This window comes from Halichoerus grypus, chromosome 9 (assembly GCF_964656455.1).
Source record: "Halichoerus grypus chromosome 9, mHalGry1.hap1.1, whole genome shotgun sequence".
NCBI lineage: Eukaryota > Metazoa > Chordata > Mammalia > Carnivora > Phocidae > Halichoerus > Halichoerus grypus.
In genome coordinates, this window is record NC_135720.1 from 31413573 (window position 1) to 31432535 (window position 18963).

The 18963-nt window shown below is 36.2% G+C and overlaps 1 protein-coding gene across 1 annotated transcript in view; it reads left to right on the top strand.

Annotated features, from left to right (window-relative positions):
* MOXD1 (monooxygenase DBH like 1) overlaps nt 1-18963 on the top strand; it is an 87272-nt gene that overhangs the window by 13730 nt on the left and 54579 nt on the right. Inside the window, exons 2-4 of the mRNA XM_036120815.2 lie at nt 7484-7630; nt 9263-9430; nt 9552-9635. Coding sequence (XP_035976708.1) covers nt 7484-7630; nt 9263-9430; nt 9552-9635 — 399 coding nt within the window. The remainder of the gene's footprint in view (nt 1-7483; nt 7631-9262; nt 9431-9551; nt 9636-18963) is intronic.

Genomic DNA, 18963 nt, shown 5'->3' on the forward strand with positions numbered 1-18963 from the left:
GAGAGAGTGAGAGAACACAAGCAGGGGGCAGAGGCAGAGGGAGAGGGAGAGGGAGAAGCAGGCTCCCCGCTGGGCAGGGAGCCCACTGCGGGACTCGATCCAAGGACCCTGGGATCATGACCTGAGCCGAAGGCAGATGCTTAACTGACTGAGCCACCCGGGCACCCTGAAGTTAATCTTAATGTAGATATTTGAGTTAGCATATGATTGAAATCCACATAAAGGGGCGGCTGGGTGGCTCAGTAGGTTAAGCGTCTGCCTTTGGCTCAGGTCATGATCCCAGGGTCCTGGGATTGAGCCGGGCCTCGGGCTCTCTGCTCAGCGGGAAGCCTGCTTCTCCCTCTGCTTCTGCCGTTCCCCCTACTTGTGTGCTCTCTCTATCCGTCAAATAAAGAAAATCTAAAAAAAAAAAAAAATCCACATAAAGCCATTTAGCTAGAGTAACATAACTTCACATTTCACTTTACAGAACATTAGAACTGAATAAACATAAAGAAGAATGACTTCTTCAAATTTACATAATTAAAACATCTTCAAATTTTATTTTTAAACTTACAAAATCTTTACAGAATCATGATTTGCTGAATCCTCCTCAACCCTCTTGTCCTCATAAAGTCCATTTTTTTTTTTTAAAGATTTTATTTATTTATTTGACAGAGAGAGCAAGAGAGCACAAGCAGGGGGAACAGTAGAGGGAGAGGGAGAAGGAGGCTCCCCTCCGAGCAGGGAGCCCGATGCGGGGCTCGATCCCAGGACCCTGAGATCATGACCTGAGCCGAAGGCAGACGCCCAACCATCTGAGCCACCCAGGTGCCCCAAAGTCCATTTTTAATGATACTTAATTGAAGCCTACTTTTATCAGTATTTCATGTTAATTTATAATATATACAATATATATCATACAATTAGATTTTTATAATGGCTGTGACATCTGACCATGACAGTGAGAGTTGTGTTGTGATCAATATTCCTATTTTTATTGTAAAAGTCTTAGAATATCAAGCACTATGGGAAGATGGCTGAGGAATGGCCTTTACCATGGATGTACAATAGTGCTGTATCTGGCTCTGTTTGCCAAATAGGATCTGGAATGGGGGTAAAAGGGGTGCCATTCTGTTCTAATTGTAAAGGTGAAAATCAGATTGTAAAAGTGATCTGGGAGAATTTCATAAATATCTTATTAGTACTGTACAGTATGGTTTTGTGAATATAAATTTCGAGGTGATATTATTGGTATTCAGGCTCTTAATTGGTCAATGTTTTACTGTCAATTTCATTCTGCAGGTTATTTTTTTTTCCCCCAAGAGGATAATGATACAAAATAATGATTCCATGTAATTATCCACTCAGATAACATGTATCCCTTTGTCAAACTGTGAGGTAACTGCTAAACTCACTGAGCATACTTTTTTAGGTTTAGCCAATCTACATGAAGGATTTTCAAGATTGACTGTTCTTTGGGTGACTTGCTTTCTTTTCAGCTCTTTCCTCCCTCCCTTCCTTCTTTTCTTCCTCCTGGCAAGAACAGTTGAACGGTAGGAAATTTGGGACTCAGATTTTTTTTTGCCTTTTTTTGCCTTTTTCTCTCCTCCTTAATTGCGCTTTTAAGGTTTGCCAATATGCCATTTTTTGCTTGTAAAATATTGACACCATTAAGATGGTGTTTGGTTAGTTCATGTATTTTCTTAATACAGATTGAAGGAAGAAAGAAGGTGCTGCTGGGGAATACTATTGCTCCCCCCAAGTTAAACTATTTCCATACCAGTAAGATGTGAATATTGGATTGATGGTTCTTGAGTTCTTATCTTTTATTTCCAAAATTATCCCCTTATTTAGAATTAGCAAAAGGAAAGGCAGCATGCTCCCTTTAAAATTACACATACTTAATAAGCATCTGCAATATGCAAGTCACTCAGGATATAAATTCGCATTCAAAAACATTCTGAAACATGGTTTCTCTCTCTTAGATCTGGTTTTTTTTTTTTTTTTTTTTTGCATTTTTTGTTGTTGTTGTTGCCTTATTTCTTTAAAATAGGTAGGGAATGCCCTCTTAGTGTAAAACAGTTTCAAAGAGCTATTGCATGCGTAAAATTTTTTTTTTTCTAAATGCTGATGTCGGTTTCATAAGATTCATGTCCATTTAGGGCTAAAAGGTCACAGCAACGTTCCCAGATTTCAGGACCAGATGTGTCTGCATGGCAGATCATGCCGACTCAAACTCACGCTAGCATCTGGTTAAACACATTCCACACCGATCTTAACCATATGTAAATGTAATTGAGAGCAATTGAGAAAATAATCTGTCTCCCTCTTTTTGTTCTATTTACAGCACCAATAACTATATTATAAAGGTACAAATTTATAACTGGATTGATAAGATTCACTTTCTATTTCCAGGCAATTACCACATGGTAGAGAAGATAATTCTGTATCTAGAATATATTGCAGGCTACATGGGAATGCCAAAGAGAAGTAAGGATTCTAAGAGGGAATGAGCACTTCCAGTTGAAATGATCAAAGAAAACTTCCTGGAGGAGATAGAGTCAGGAGTCTTGAAGAGAAGTATTTCAATGGAGTTAAGTATCAAAGGGTGGAGTTAGTAGAGAGGATTTCTCAGTGGGCTGAAGAGAGTGGGGGAGGGGTAGAAAAGAAAGAGTGTGAACAAAAGCAAAGAGATGGAAAAAGGCAGAATTTGAGGGGAATAAGAAATAGATAATAGAGATCATGTGGTAGGATTAATGACAGACACTAAAAAACCAGGTTAGGCTAAATTGTAGAAAAACTTGAATCTAAATTTTAGAACTTTGTACTATATGCCATTGAATAAAATACAGTGACACATTGAGAGTAATTTTGACAGAAATAATGCAGGTGATAGTCTGAAGTGAGGTAGAAGAAACTGTAATAGAGTAGAAGTAAAAGTTGGGATATTTTTTCAAAGGAGGAACTGATAGGATTGTGGAAGTGTGAATAACAGAGGAAGAAGTTAAAGAAGACAGCAGTTTTGAATTTGGATGGTGGAAGAATGGCAGGATACTGAAATAAATTCAGGAAAACAAGTCTTACAGACAAAGGATGAATACAATTTTGGATATATTGCACTCTGAAGTGACAACTAAGACTTCCAAGTGGAATTATCCGATAAACTTTTGGATATGTGAAGGTGGTGATTGGAAACTCTTGGAGTAGATGAGATTCCCAAAGGTTGAAATATGAAGAAAGGAGATAATGTCAAGGACAGAATTTCATGTTTATGGTTAGAGAATGGGAATAAGAGAGATAAACTGTCGGAAGTAGACAGTCAACAGTGGGGCTGTCCAGAAGTGGGGAGTGTGGACATCCTTGTCTTATTCCCAAGACTTACTTGTTTCCAAACTTAGGGGAAGAATTTAGTTTTTCATCATTAACTATGATGTTTGCTGTAGGATTTTTTTTGTAGATGCTTTTTATAAGGTTAAGGACGTACCGTTCTGTTGCTAGTTTACTGAGAGATTTTACCATGAATGAATGTTTCAAAATGGTTTTTCTGCATTTATTAAGATGATTGCGTGGTTTTCTTTTTTAGACTTCAATAAGATGAATTGCATTGATTGTTTTTGTAATGTTGAACCAACTCTGCATGATAATGATATATTATCCTTTTTAAAAAATCACTAAATTCTATTTGCTAATACATATTTTTGTAATGTCTTTGATTTTGGTGTCAGGGTAATGCTGGCATCCAACAATGAGTTAGGCAGTGCTCCCTGTTCTTTATCTTCTGGAAGAATTTGTGAAGGATTGATATTACCTCTTCCTTAAATATTTGGTAAAATTCCAAGTGAAAGCAACTTGGCTTAGAATTTTCTTTGTAAGAAGGTTTTTACCCATGAGTAGACCATAGGGCTATTCAGAGTATCTGTTTTCATTAATAAATTTTGCTGGTCTGTGTCTTTCAAACTTTGCCTATTTATCATCTAAATTATCCAAGTTTCTTACATCTAGGTGTGCATATTATTAACCTTTTAATGTCTGTAGGGTCTAATGTAATATTTCCCTTTTATTTCATTTACATCTAGTTGGTTTCTACTTGTCCCATCTGCTCTTTGTTTTATATTTCTCTTCTCTTCTGCTTTCTTTTAGATTAGTACTTTTTATGAGTCCAAAAAATGAATATTATTTGGGATAGAAAGAAGGCAAGATGTGAGCTGTCATGTATCATAACTGAAATTCTCTTAAAGTGAGATGCATGATCATAAGCTGAGGGTGGGGAAATGTTGGCATCTTAAATAGAGAAGGTTAGAATATTTGTCTCGGGAGGCCTCCTGAGAAAATAGTAAGAGATTAACATGTGGATTTCTAAGCATTAGGAAGGGCCAGCTCAAGTAAACATGTAACTGATAATACTATCTTGATAGCTGGGCTATGCTAGGCTCAAATCTGAAGACATGTATCAAAATAGGCCTTAAGAACTGGAAAATTTGGAGAAAATATAATGGAATTACTGTGGTGCTTAGGACATTTCACATTTCAGTCATAATAAAATCCATTCATGTTTCCCTTAATAAGTTTGAAGATATCAGCATCTTTTAGACAATCATATTTTGCCAGGACTCTTGAGCTTTGACTTAACTGGCAGCTCACTTTTCACAATCTTGAACACTCAGCAGTTTACGTAGGGTAGACGTGCTCGAGACGTGTTCACTTCAGGGAGACCTGAGTGAAGTTTCTCCCATTTTCTCATAGCTAAGTTATCTGAAAAGCCAGAAAAAGGTGGAATAGCTGAAAGAAATTGTTATTGGTGAGTGGAAATAGAAGGAATGGAAAGTTGGCGGGCCAGCTGGATATTCTGTGGGACTAACGGGTTTGGAAACATATTTGCAAGACCAGGATAATTATTCTACTCTTCAAACTGATTGCATTTTGTGTTGTATTCTTTTGGTTTGTAAAAACTGTGATTGCTTGAATTGTGTAGTGAAATGTGAACTCAGTATAGAGGCACAGTTTATCCTAATCCCTCGCTGTCTATAGACATTATTATTTCATCTACGCATTGAAAATCTGTGTGATCAAAAGTGGGAAAATCACAATATGACAGGAATATTTCATTTGAATTGTTTTCACTGTTACAACCAGTTCTCAGAATAAATTTTTTGACAGCCCCCAACTTTAGCAGTAGAAAAAGTAATGTTTTATGTAAAAAACCAACCAAACAAACAAAACAAACCAACAAACCTTAATGTAGATATTTTCCGTAGACAGAAAAATATAAACTAACCCATACTTTTCCTGCAGTGGGCACTACGGTGTATAACAGTGGAGAAGGATACAGACTTGAGTCAGACTGTCTGGTTTTAAACACTGGCTTTTCTACTTACCAGCTGTGTGATCCTAGACAAGATGCTTAACCTTCTTTTTTAAAAGATTTTTAATTAATTAATTTATTTTTGAGGGAGAGAGAGAGCATAAGTGAGGGAAGAAGCAGAGGTAGAAGCAGAATCCCTGCTGAGCAGGGAGCCTGATTCAGGACTTGATCCTAGAACCATATGGGACTAGATCCTAGGACCCCGGGATCATGACCTGAGCAGACGGCAGCCGCTTAACCAACTGAGCCACCCAGACATCCAAGATGCTTAACCTTCTTATGCTTTAGTGTCTTTGTCTGTGAAATAGGAAAACAGTTTTGTCTCATAGACCTGATGTGAAGGTGAAAATGAGTTAATGCATGTATTAATACATGCTTAAACTGGGTCTGGTGCATGGAATGTACTCAGTGAGTTGTAGTTGTCACCAGGGTGAAAAAAGATTAGTTAGGCTCTGTGCATCACCAATAATGGGTCTGAGCAAATATCTGAATGTCAAATTTACACATACTTGATAGCTACCTTAAAAAGGTACTAGGAATAAAAATGCCAAATGCCATCCATTTGAGTGTGACATTTACAATTTAAGTTTTTTCCTGGTATACTTTATGTATGTATGTATGTATGTATGTATGTGTGTATTTATTTTGCTAAGCATGGCAATTATTTATTTATTTATTTTGCTAAGCATGGCAATCATTTCCTCAAATGTAATTTTAGGGAAAAAAATAAACAGAATGAAAATTATGTATTATTATGTAATTTTGATGTTAGTAAAAATAATTGTACTTATGTTTCAGCATGCATTTTCTAAATCAGCCATTTGTGGATTTTTAAAAATAAAATATCATCATGTACAGAAAGGCCAGTACAATTAAGGCAAATTTTGTGTCTTCTATAAGTGATGAAAATTAGCACCATGAGTTTTATAATATAGTAATGTATTAGTAAGGGCCAAGTGGTAGTATAGTAGGCGAATGGTAAAATATAGCAAGTAAATGGCATGTGGTCTAGGGAAACATTTTGGATAAAAACTAAACTACATTGCAAAAGGGGAAAGGAAATTAGCATTAAATTGGCAATAACCATTATAGGCAATTTCCCCCCCTATACTGTTTCATTTCTTTATCTTTCAAAATCCATAAAATAGGTATGTATTAACCCCATTTTACTAATGTTAGAACAAAAGCTCACAGAGTTTGACTTCAACAATTCTCCAAGGCTATTTAGGGGTAGAGCTAGGAGTCGGTCAGGTCCTCGCCATTTGATTTCAAAGCCCATGGCCTCTCCATTGCATTTGTCTGCCTCCCAGAAGTGATCTGTATACCACTGATCAAGTTTAGTACAAAAATCATAGCTGATCCATAAAACAAAATTTCCCCAGTTTTTCAATATCTTGTAATTGAACGAGTTTCATTTCTTTCCATACTTTTCCATTGCATTTCATTTTAATAAGCATTTGCTACTAAAACACATACTGAAATGACCCGTAACTTCGGGGTTAACAGTGGAAAAAGTGCTTACCTTGGGTTGGTTCTATCTTTGTCATAAACTAGTCAATTCACTTTGGAGCCAGCCGTTTCGGAGTGTGGAAGTTCCTCTTTTCATTCGTATAATGGAGGAAAAGTACTAGGTGATCTTGAATGTCTGTTTATTCCATCTCTTTCAATGCTCTATGATACTGAGAAATCCTCTCTACTAACTCCACCCTTTGATACTTAACTCCATTGAAATACTTCTTCTCTTCAAGACTCCTGACTCTGTCTCCTCCAGGAAGTTTTCTTTGATCATTTCAACTGGAAGTGCTCATTCCCTCTTAGAATCCTTACTTCTCTTTGGCATTCCCATGTAGCCTGCGATATATTTTAGATACAGAATTATCTTCTCTACCATGTGGTAATTGTAAATCCATATCACATTTTCCCGAAGGGCCAGAAGTTCAAATACGGACCACTTTCATAGGGAACTGATTTCCTAGTTGGGATACTCCAACTCCTTGAAAATTCCCAGGACTTTAAAAATGACTATAGATGCAGGATTTTGTAAAAAGCAAACCCAGATTCAGTTTTTTAAGGTCCTATAAATATTCCTAATCTCTGAATCTGGGATGTCCTAATTTTTCTTTTCCATATTTTCCACAGGATTATTTTACAAATGCAAATAGAGAGTTGAAAAAAGATGCTCAGCAAGATTACCACCTGGAATATGCCATGGAAAATAGTACCCACACAGTAGTTGAATTTACCAGAGAACTGCATACATGTGACATGAATGACAAGAGTATAACGGTAAGGAGTCGATGAAAGAATACATACATGAATATGTTGTTCGTTTACGGTTGTGAAACACTTTGTAGAATGAAAGGAACAAATATTTACCTTTGAAAACAAAGTCACACAGTCTGTTTTAGGATATCTTTGAAATCTTTTTAGAAGCCACAAAAATCTAAGACTATATATTTCAAGAAAGGCAATTTTTGTGTGACTCTCACATTTTCAAGGGCCATTTAAAATGAGTATGATTTTATCTGTAAGATTTCCAGCTTTTTCTCTATAAAGTTTGAGAATACACAATAGATAAAGGTTGGAAAAAATGTATTACACAAGAAGGAATGATGATACTGAATATCAGGGTATAATTCATCTGATTTGTGACTGGTTCATTTTTGTAAATTTCTAAAATTGAGATGAATAGTAGATTGATTAAAATTGCCTACTGACATGTTATACAAGATTTCTTATTGTCAGACTTCATGGAAACATTAATATCTTTATGCATATGCAAATTAAATATTTAGACAGTATATAATTCATGTGGTACTTGGGAAGTTTCCATGAATTTCTTGGATCGATTTTATTTTGTATAGATCAATCAAATTATCTTTTTTATTTGATAAATCAAAGCTTTAAAAATGGGAATGTAAAAATCTGAAGCAGTTTTGATTAACATTCAGCATAAAGAGTAAAAGAGGAAGGAAAAAAACACATGCAAAGACATGGATCACTTTTTATGTAATATACAGTGCAATTATACTTTAATTGGAAAAATAATTATAGTCATTTGACTTATTAAGAAAGAATATAGCTTTTAAAATAAATAGCTTTTGCTTTATTATTTATTTTCAAAGTTCTTATTACAAAGATCTGGCAGACACCTTGATCTGTGGGAGGACTGAACAACTTCTTTATAACTCAGCAAGCCCTCCCCCTGCTCCAGCATCCCTTGGGCAATCTCTCTTGCTTCCTAAATGGAAACCAATTTCACCTGACAGTACTTTCCCTAGTTGGGATACCCTAGTCCCTTGGAAATTCCGAGGATTCATGAATGACTGAAGCTAGATTCTAGGATAATAAACCCCAAATCAGAAATTCCTCCTGTGTTTGCACTTTCTGTCAATTCATACACGTCACTGGGCTAGTGCTTGGGAAAAATCTATTATGAACGTAAAGGTGCTGACCCGGAAAGTCATTTTAATTTTCATTCTGCTTATTTTTTTTCCCTAAAATGTTGCATAGCATTAAAACAGGTTTTAATTTTCTAGAATCCTTGCGTCTTAACAAGAATATTTGCTTGGTAACCATGAGTTGCTAGTTTGCAGACCTAGCGTGACGATGATTTACTGCTGCCATGTGCACGAAAGCATAACCACCGGGTCCGTTGCTCTTTGCTCTCTCTTGGAAGACATAATCTTGCATGCTGAGAGAGATCGTCTCTTCCAAAAAGAAACTCGTCTATTTGGATACTTAATGATTTAATCAAATTGACACAATTAATGCTAGAGACCATACTGAGGGCTCCAAATGTCATTATTCTCTTTTCTTCACGTCTCTATCCGGCTTTCAGTAGAGTTCTCTAAACTCAGCTCAGTGGTAAGGATGGTGCTCTCATGAGACATAATGATGCCCCTGTCTGATCACCAGGAGAGCACTGTGAGAGTGATCTGGGCTTACCATCATGAAGATGTGGGCGAAGCCGGCCCCAAGTACCATGACTCCAATCGTGGCACTAAGAGTCTACGGCTGTTGAATCCTGAGAAAACCAACGTGTTGTCTACAGCCATACCATACTTTGACCTGGTGAATCAGGACGTAAGTTTTTTCAGGTTTTTATGATTGGAAGGGTGGGTTTCTTGAAAGCATGTGAGAGTTTTTACTTACATGCTGTTTAACCGTGTGACTTTGTGTCCCCCTCCCCTTTTTATTAAGACAGGTCCCCATCCCAAACAAAGGTACGACCTATTGGTGCCAAATGTTTAAGATCCCTGTGTTCCAGGAAAAGCATCATGTAATAAAGGTATGTGACTCACTCACAGGCTAAATTTAATGTGTATGAATGGAGGAAAAATTGTTATTAAAATGAAAATGACTAAAAGAATAGAAATGATTTTCAAGTATGTGAAAGTTATTTCAAGAACAAAGAACTGGCTTATCTGACTCACACCCTATCTTAGGAGTCACTGAATTTAGAGAGAAATCTTGGATTATAGCTAGGATTTTTGGTTTTTGTCTCCTAATTTTACTTTTTAAGGTAAAAGTTTTGGGATGCATTTGAACACTGCTAGTTATTTCTTTTTTCTTTTTTAAAAAAGATTTTATTTATTTATTTTGGAGAGAGAAAGAGAGCACGCATGCATGCATGTGCACACAGGGTGAGGCAGGGAGGAGCAGGGGGGGAGGGAAAGGGAGGGGAAAAGAATCTCAAGCCAACTCCATGCTCGATGGAGAGCCTGACGGCGGGCTCAGTCTCTCGACCCTGAGATCGTGACCTGAGCCAAAATCAAGTCAGGCTCTTAACCAAGTGAGCCACCCAGGCGCCCCAACACTAGTTATTTCTTAGGCAACACTGTAGAGTTGGAATTGCTGGAGTTGCCATTTAAATAATACATTTGCATATCAATAAATTATATACAGGAAGATTACATTCCCCACCACTATTGTTTGAAAATGTCTGCTTCATTGTAAATATTGGATGTTGTCAAAAAAACATTTTTATAGTGATTTTTTGAAAATAGGAAAACAGGAAAATTAGTGGATTCCCACAGAATTAAAAAATTCAGAATTGGGTAAGAAAGAAGCCCTGTTTGCCTGTGGCCTATAATTCCCTCCCACCTCTACCAGGAATAGTGTCCCAAAACTTTTGCATCTAGTTAGTGAATGAACAAGTATTTTTAAGGAATTACGTGTCCTTGGCTCTGTGCTAGAAACTGTTTGGTAGTTCCACAGAGGCTGAATATATAATCCATGCGTTCAAAGAACCTATAGTAAGAATGTAGGAAAAGTATCCTAGACACAGGAAAGAATAAGATAGAATGCAATCATGCATACAAATACTCTAAACATTCAGAAGGCCGACGTCATCAGCGTTTTGTCAGCCCCCAGACTATTTAACAAAGCAGTGTGGATGTGAGAAAGGAGCAAACTTGTAGATACTAGAATCCAGAAGGAAGTACATAGATCGACTCACAGGTTGTCTCTTGAGCTAACTATGTGCTCTCAGGTAAGTAGCGCTGGGGTAATGCCCTGGCTTCTTCGTCTGTAAAAGGTGGTCCCATCATAACACTGTCCCTACTAACCTCAAAACATTTTGGCAGAGATGAAAACACTGAGTACCTTCTATAAAGTGACTTAAATTTGTTAATCTCTAATATATTTGTCTAGAGGCACAGAGCTGCCTTTTATTCATACACATGATTCATAACTACTTACACAGACAAGAGGAACAGTTTGAGGGAATGTTTATTGAATTATTAAGTAGTTCTAAATATTTGTAGAGTATTTCTGTAATCAGAAGACTTACCAACAATGAGACTTCGAATGAGCCACTTATCTCTCTGCAATGTTATTTTCTGTTTCTCGCATGTGCCTTAATACCATGCCTACGGCCTTCCCTTATGCCAGTGAAAAGCCTTTATCAGGGAAGTGAATGGTGTATTTATATATACTATGTGTCATGTAGTACTGTGTGTCATTTACAGTAAATTTAATGGGAACTCAGCTTAAGGGACAAATGTAAAAAACTACAGGGTCAGAAATGAAAGCAAATGTTTCACAAAATGTGTCCCTGGTTCATTTTTCAGCAAATGTTAATTGATAGGATATGATGTCCTTAACCACTTACATCAATGCATTTTTATTCTTCATTGTTATTAATGTTAATAATTAAGTCAAATGAAAGAAAATATTTGCTCTTAAAGGGAGTCAGTATATGTCCTAACTCTCTATGTAGGACACTTACTTGGTATCCCATCTAAGAATTTTCCATTGCATGCTTATCATAGTAATAGTCAGATATGTGGGCATGTATTAAGTATTTGGAGTTCTATTAAACGATGAAAGTTCTTTACTCCTAGCAAGAGGGGATTTGAGGGAGAGAGGTGTGGTTATACAAAATTTGGGTGCTGCAAAGGAGAGGGGTGGTGGCTGGAATTTAAAATTCTATTATTACTTAAGAATACCACTTATAGAATAGATTCCTGAGCTTGTTGTTAAACCCTAAAATGTTTTAAAAGTCGTTAAGTATTATGAAACATGTTACTCAGAAATGAACCTAAGTAGGATAATATACAAAAAGAGAAGGGGTACCTGGCTGGCTGAGTCGGTAGAGCATTGTGACTCTTGATCTCTGGGCTGTGAGTTCAAGCCCCACGTTCGGTGTAGAGATTACTTAAAAATAAAATGTTAAAAAGGAAAAAACGAGAGAAGAGAAAGCTTTACTTAGAAAATAAATTCAAAATATTTAGGTTATAAAAATAGGGGCACCTGGATGGCTCAGTCGGTTAAGCGACTGATTTCAGCTCAGGTCATGATCTCAGGTTCCAGGGATGAAGCCCTGCCTCGGTTCCCTGCTCAGCGGAGAGTCAACTTGAGGATTCTTTCTCTCCATCTGCCCCTCCCCCAACTTGCTCTCTCTCTCTCTTTCTCTCTCTCAAATAAATAAATAAAACTTTAAAAATAAAGATTGTAAAAATAATTCAGGTTGTATATGTTTTGAGACAGTCTTAAAAAAGTTTTAATTTGTGGCTTATGCCAGTTTACAATAAAATTTTAATACGTTTCTACAGTAGAATTCATAGATCTAAAACTTACCTTAAGAAATTACCTAATTTCCATCCTCTTTTCCTTAGCAGAGATGATTTCTAGTAATTTAAGAAAAATATATCTTCTTTTCATAGAATCAAAGACTCCTGTGTTTTGGCTATTGTAGACATTGCTGCTATAAACATTGGGGTGCAGGTGCCCCTTCGGATCACCACATTTGTATCTTTGGGGTAAATACCCAGTAGTGCAATTGCTGGGTTATAGGGTAGCTCTATTTTCAAAAAAAAATTTAAAAAAAACAAAAAAAACCAAAGACTCCTGTGTTTTGAAAAGCCATGAGCTAGGTACTTGTCCTTATTCCTTATTTTGTGTCCCACAGATCACTGGATCAAAAAGCCTCAGTTCTTCTCTGATACAAAAAACAAAAAGTACTTTCTCAGAAAAAAGAACATTGCTTTTATATTGTATTATATTATGTGTCATTTGCAGCGAGTTTTAAGAACATATTGATAACAGTAATATTGTGACAAATCAATTTTTTTGTCTGGACTCTTATTTCAAACAAAGAAAAGTGTGTAATTGCACTTTAAATGTTAATAGTACTGCCCAATATACATTTCGCAGTTGTAATAACTATAAAACTAAGCAGATAAATAAAATATATCAGTGGCTGTTTATGAATATATTTAATGTAAATGATGAAAATTAAAAATATTAATTACATTTTAATTTAAATTTTAATCATGTAATGATAAAAGTAATTTACTACCGAAAATATGAAATAAAGTAAATAGTTTCTAAAATTATAAACTAACAAAGGTAAATAATTTCTAAAAGTATAAATGAACAAAGGTCAATAATTTCATCTGCAGGAGTAATGGGATTGTGATAAAAATTATTGGTGGTTTCAATTCACTTGTGATTCCAATTTATTGATTTGTGTTTTGATTTTTGTGAAAAATGTTTAAAATTGTGATTTGAAAATATTTGTATTGTCAGATGACAGCATATCACACTAGAAGACAGATAAGGAGATTATACAAAGAAAACTCTTAGTAATTTATATTAAAACCACACTTCTCATGTGAGACCACCTCTGTGACTCTCGAGACCCACTGTCCAGCCCATGTCGCCCTATTTGAATATGACCCTATTTAAGCTTTGCCAAATAAGTAACTTTATCTTAAATTTAAATTTTTGGGAGAAAGTGATTCTTTCTACTCTCTTTAGTCAATAGTGATATCATAATCACCTGCTAGTAACAATTGGATATGCTCTACTAGAAGCTGGAGTTATCAGTTGGTTTAACACACTGGTTTTGGGGTCTTTTTTTGTTTTTGTTTTTGTTTTTTTGGAGCTTTTATTGCCAGAGAATTCTCTCATTGATAAACGGAACTCCTAACTCCTCCATTTAAACATGATCTATCTTATTTGATTTAATAAACAATTGTTGATGGCCTATTATGTTAAAGAGGAGAAAAAAGAAAAACAGCCAGGCTGACTCATCATCCTGTAGCCATCTGGCCTTAAAGGCCCACCTTTTTAATAGGGCGACAGTAAGCCTCGTGGTCTCGTAGGTGGGTTCTGTGCTATGATGGGCAAAATCTGGAGGCTTTCATTCCATTATTAGTCACTTATCCATGGGAAAGTTATTTGTCACCAACAGCTCCATTTTATCATTTAAATTCGAATGGTACCTTCCTTATGGGCTTATTTGGACTGAAAGTTATGTAGCAGTTAAAACATTTTTATTACCACTTAGCACAGTATCTGACACATGGAAAACTCTTAACAAACCCAACTATTATCAGGCCTTTTTAAATTTTTTTTTCAATGTTGCTGTCTGAATGACTTTTCACTGAAAACTGCTGTTTAGTGAGGAGACCCAGAAAAGGAAAGAGCGTCATGCTAAAAGGTTGACCATTGCTGAGTGTTAAGAGAGGATTACCTTTACTTCTTGTGTCACCTCTGGCAAATTATTTACTTCCTTGTGCCTCAGTTTTCTTATCTGGAAAATGGGCATAATAGGTCTCACCTAATAGGTGAGTGAATTAAAGGAATTTATCATAGGTATTTAGAACAATGCCTGGCACATACTGTTTGTTAAATAAGTAACTAAATAAAATCATGTAGATCACTAGCAATACACAGTTGCTAATCTGTCAATCATCCTGTTTGGTTTCTGGGTTGCTGAGGGATCTCAAACCAGTCAACCCTTTCTAAACAGTCAGAATTCCAAATAAAACCCAGATTGTCCTTCATTTCATTTAGGGAAGCCACCTTGAAAACTTTCTGTTGTAGAGAAATGTAAAGTTGAGATAAACACAACACTATCATCATTTTGTTCATCAACAGATGCAGAAGGGAGATGCTCTGCTGTATACTTGCTCCTGAACAAAACATCGTTCTTGACATGATATTAGATGTTGCTGTTCTTTTCCATAGGTGCCATTCATAAATCTGAACGATTTAATTTGGGGGAATGCTTCCTAGGACAAGAAAATCTAAGAATAATTGACACTGAATGACCATGAAATGTCCTTGAAGCCAGAGTACTGTATAGCCATGAAATAATCATTCACAAATTGATTTCCTGTCCTTGACACATGGCATGAACATTTGGGTTTATGTCCCATGTTAAATAAACAGTGCTGGTCAGCTTCCCTATTATGTTTATTTCTCTTCCTCCTCTTCCTTCTTCTTCCTCCTCTCCTCCTCCCCTTCCTCCTCTTCCTGCTCCTCCTCCTTTCCTCCTCCCCTCTCCTCCCCATCCTCCTCCCCCTCCTACTCCTTCTCCTTCTTCTTCTTCCTCTCCTCCTCTTCCTCCTTCCTCTTCCTCTCCTCCTCCTTCTTCTAAATTAAAGGACACCATCACACGGGAAACTTTAGCATTAACATATTTGGAAATGTCAAGTGTGATAGAGGATTTCTATTTCTGAAAATGTGTAAGACTTCTAGGTTAAATTTAGTAAGTTGTAAGAATTTTCAGTGTCAAACTACATGACTTGACATCTATTAGAATGATCTCTTCTTTGTCAGTATATCTTTTTTTTTGCCTCTGAAATGATATTTCAAAATATATTTTCATTGATGATTTTTCTTCCCTGATGGAAATAGCATTTTGGTTTGTCTTCAGGATGCATTTCCAAATATGCTCTAGTTCTCATTCTTTTTTCATGTGCTCACCTTCAGTTTCACTTCATTAGGTGGGAGACTAGCAGGTTTTTGCTATTGACTATTGACTGAATGGTTGTATTTTCACCCAATTACGTCCAACTTTCTTGAACTTTTTTGGCTTACCAATGTTTCCCTTTGTCTTTTTACCAATTTAACCATATCTCCTAAAGGTAAATCTTTGGATATTTAGCTATATCTATTTAGTATGTTGAAAGGAATTAACTTTCAAAGTATGTCTTCTGTGAAAATACTTTCCATTCCTTTTAAATACTTGGCAGCACTATATTTGGTTATTAAATTCTTAATACCAGCGCATTACCCCGGCACCTGTGCGTCTTGTCACCCATTGACAAAATGGAAAATTCTTTATCTTCTAGAAAAATTATACCGTAAAATCATAAGAATCCTCTTCTTTAGGAATTTGTCATCCAAGGTTTATAAATGCCAAAATAATTTTATATATATATGTATATTTCAGTGTATCTGAAATTTTATATATCTCTCATCCACTAGAAGAGATGAAAATACTTGGCCATTTACTGTGGCTGAAATTATAACTTTGTACAGAAAAAAGTGGGTAGAACTCTGCGCCTAACAATAATGAGTTGACTCAAATTAGCACATTTGAAAGATTGCTGTCTTAGATTAGTCAGTGTTGCAAAGTTCCTTTCTAGATCTTCTTGAGTTACATCTACTTGACAGAAACATTGGAGATTCTCTAGCTACTTGGGTGTTCTTAATAGCCACTTGAGAATACAAGGTAATTGAATTCACTTTGAAAGCATGTCTTTTCATGGAAGTGATTTATTGCTAACTCTGTCACTAATTAGCTTTCTGACCTTAGAGAAAGTACTTAACCTCTCCCTGGTCCTCAAATTCCTTGTCTGTACGATAAAGGGATTGGACCCGATGATTTCAAATGGCTCTTTTTACTTCTAAATATCTATGACTTGCTAAACCTAAAAGAACTATGTGCTGGGGTTTGGATGCCCTGTGGTCTAAATTGTGGATACTCTTGCTTCTCACCATCCCTAGGCTTGCTGGGTTAAGAATGCTTAGGACCCTACTGCTTCCCTTGAAGTTTAAAGGCCCCTTTCTTTAGTCCCTTGGGCCTGGGCTCTCCTAGCATGTATTTTGAAACCTAGATTCCCATCTGTAAATAGAGATAATAGTACTTGTCTCAAATGATAACTACAATTATCAAATGAAATAATATTCATGGAGTTCTTTTATCTTTGGCATATATTGGATAGCTCATAAATACTAGCTATATTTCCAATTTACATTGGATTTCAGATACCTCTAAATCTTGGAAATAACCTAAATGAAATGAATCTAAGTAAATAAATAAGTAAATAAATCTAAATCTTGGACATAATGTCAGTTTTAAATAAGGATAGAAATTAAGAGTACCATTGTGTGAGCAAAGCTTACAGTTTGGTACAGTGCATAGTAGAGACTCTGGAGATAGGGAGGAGTTGTATTCTAACTCTGCTTTTCATTAGCTTGATGACCTTGAGCAAGCTTAACTTTCAGAGTTTACATCTTTGCTTGTAAAGTACGGAAAATAATTTCCAGTGAAGATGAAATGAATACAAGTGAAAACACCTGTTGCATAAAAGGCTCGTAATTGCTCATTTTCCTCTCGATGGGGATTATAGAGATGGACGACTCAGACTTCATCTAGTACTTTCTCATACTTATCAGGGCTGCACTGAAACCTTGGTAGGAAGTCAGTTTCTATTTTATTTTGAAGAAAAGATTCCCTGGGAATTAGATTTCATAGCTTAGCTTCCATTATTCTAACCCAAATGAAATTTAAGCTAATTTCCTCCTGTTCTTGTCTAAGTAAGGATAAAAGCCAGCTGGTGACTATCCGCTGGGAAATTTTCTTTCACATTCTTAGGTCACCCATTAGCCTTCCATTCTGTGACCTTAAATAATACCATTTTCAACAGGCAGAAAAAGATATTTATTTTTCTTTGTTGCTCTTCTACCACCTAACTCTACTCCCAATCTAGTACATTTTTCTAAAGTAGTCTAAAAGGTTGGACAACAAAACTGAAAAGCATTAGCACATTTAATTGATAATTATTGACTATTAAAAATCAGTAAATAAGTTAATGAACAACCCTTTTATCGAAAGCACTAAATCTGTGCTAAGATATTTATGTTGGATTCTAGGTATTGATGGCAAAATAGGTGTAAGAAGAAATATGGTAATATGTAGATAAGAGTGACTTTTTGTAGGGAGGTATGCGGGTAATACACTTACCTATTTTTTAGTATTTTAAATCCATTTTCTGGTTAGATTTTTCACAGCCTCCCACAAGGTAAGTTGAATTAGCACCACTTTCCAGATGAACACACCGAGGCATAGCTGCGTAAGTAACTTGCTTAACACTATTATACAAATTCTGTGATGCAGAGCCAAGACCAAGCCCAGATCTCCATAGCAAAATTAGTGGACCTCTCTCTCTACAATTCTACTAACCCAAGCCTTCTAGCTGATATATGCTGCAATGAAAAATCATTTGGGTGAGAGATGTCTCACAGCTTACATCCAGTCACAGGTCTGTTGAGTCCGTTTCTCAGAGCCAAGGCTAATTTTGAATCCTATAGGATCAGTGCAGAGACCAAAGGCTACAAGAGCAAATTCCATCAGAACCTTCCAGAGATACCAGTTCAAAGGTCCTGGGAGCTGACTTAGACATAGTTGTGTGGCATTTGAGCACACAGAACTCTGCTGTTTCACGCTTGAGGTTTGGAAATACTCATTAACAGGAAATGACACATATAAAGTATCACTTGTGATTTGGGAAGTCATTTAAATAAGACTAGAGTCAAAATGATTAGGTGAAAGTTTATGCATATGCCTATAAAAAGGCACAGAATGTTAAATCTCTGAGATGATGTTAGGGAGAAAGGAATTGGAAAAAAATTTCATTGAAAAGAGAGTAGCCTACTGATCTTATGGGACACATCTTGTAGCATAAGGATCATTGGGAGCAAGACCATAACCTTCTGTTTAAGCTGAGTTACAGCCCTCTTGGGAGTGAAGTGAAAATAATGGTAATGACCTATTTTATTCCCCTTCACTGTAACGGTCTATGAGAAGGGACTTGTGGGAAGAAACAATAACATTTAAATTTGGAAGTTCAATTTATGGCAAAACACCCAGAGGAAAGTTCCCTAAAACCAAGAAGAGCTATGTTATTGGAGAAAGAACTAGAAGTACTGGCATCTCAGCATGGCCCAAGAGCCAGAGCGAGAGCACGGGTTCTAATCCCGCACTAACCATTGGTCAGCGGAAGTTAATGCCGCTGCGCTATGGGGGCGTCTCCAGAGATTAATTCATGTTAATAACACAATTCAAAGACTATCAACCTGTGTAACTGAGAGGTTGT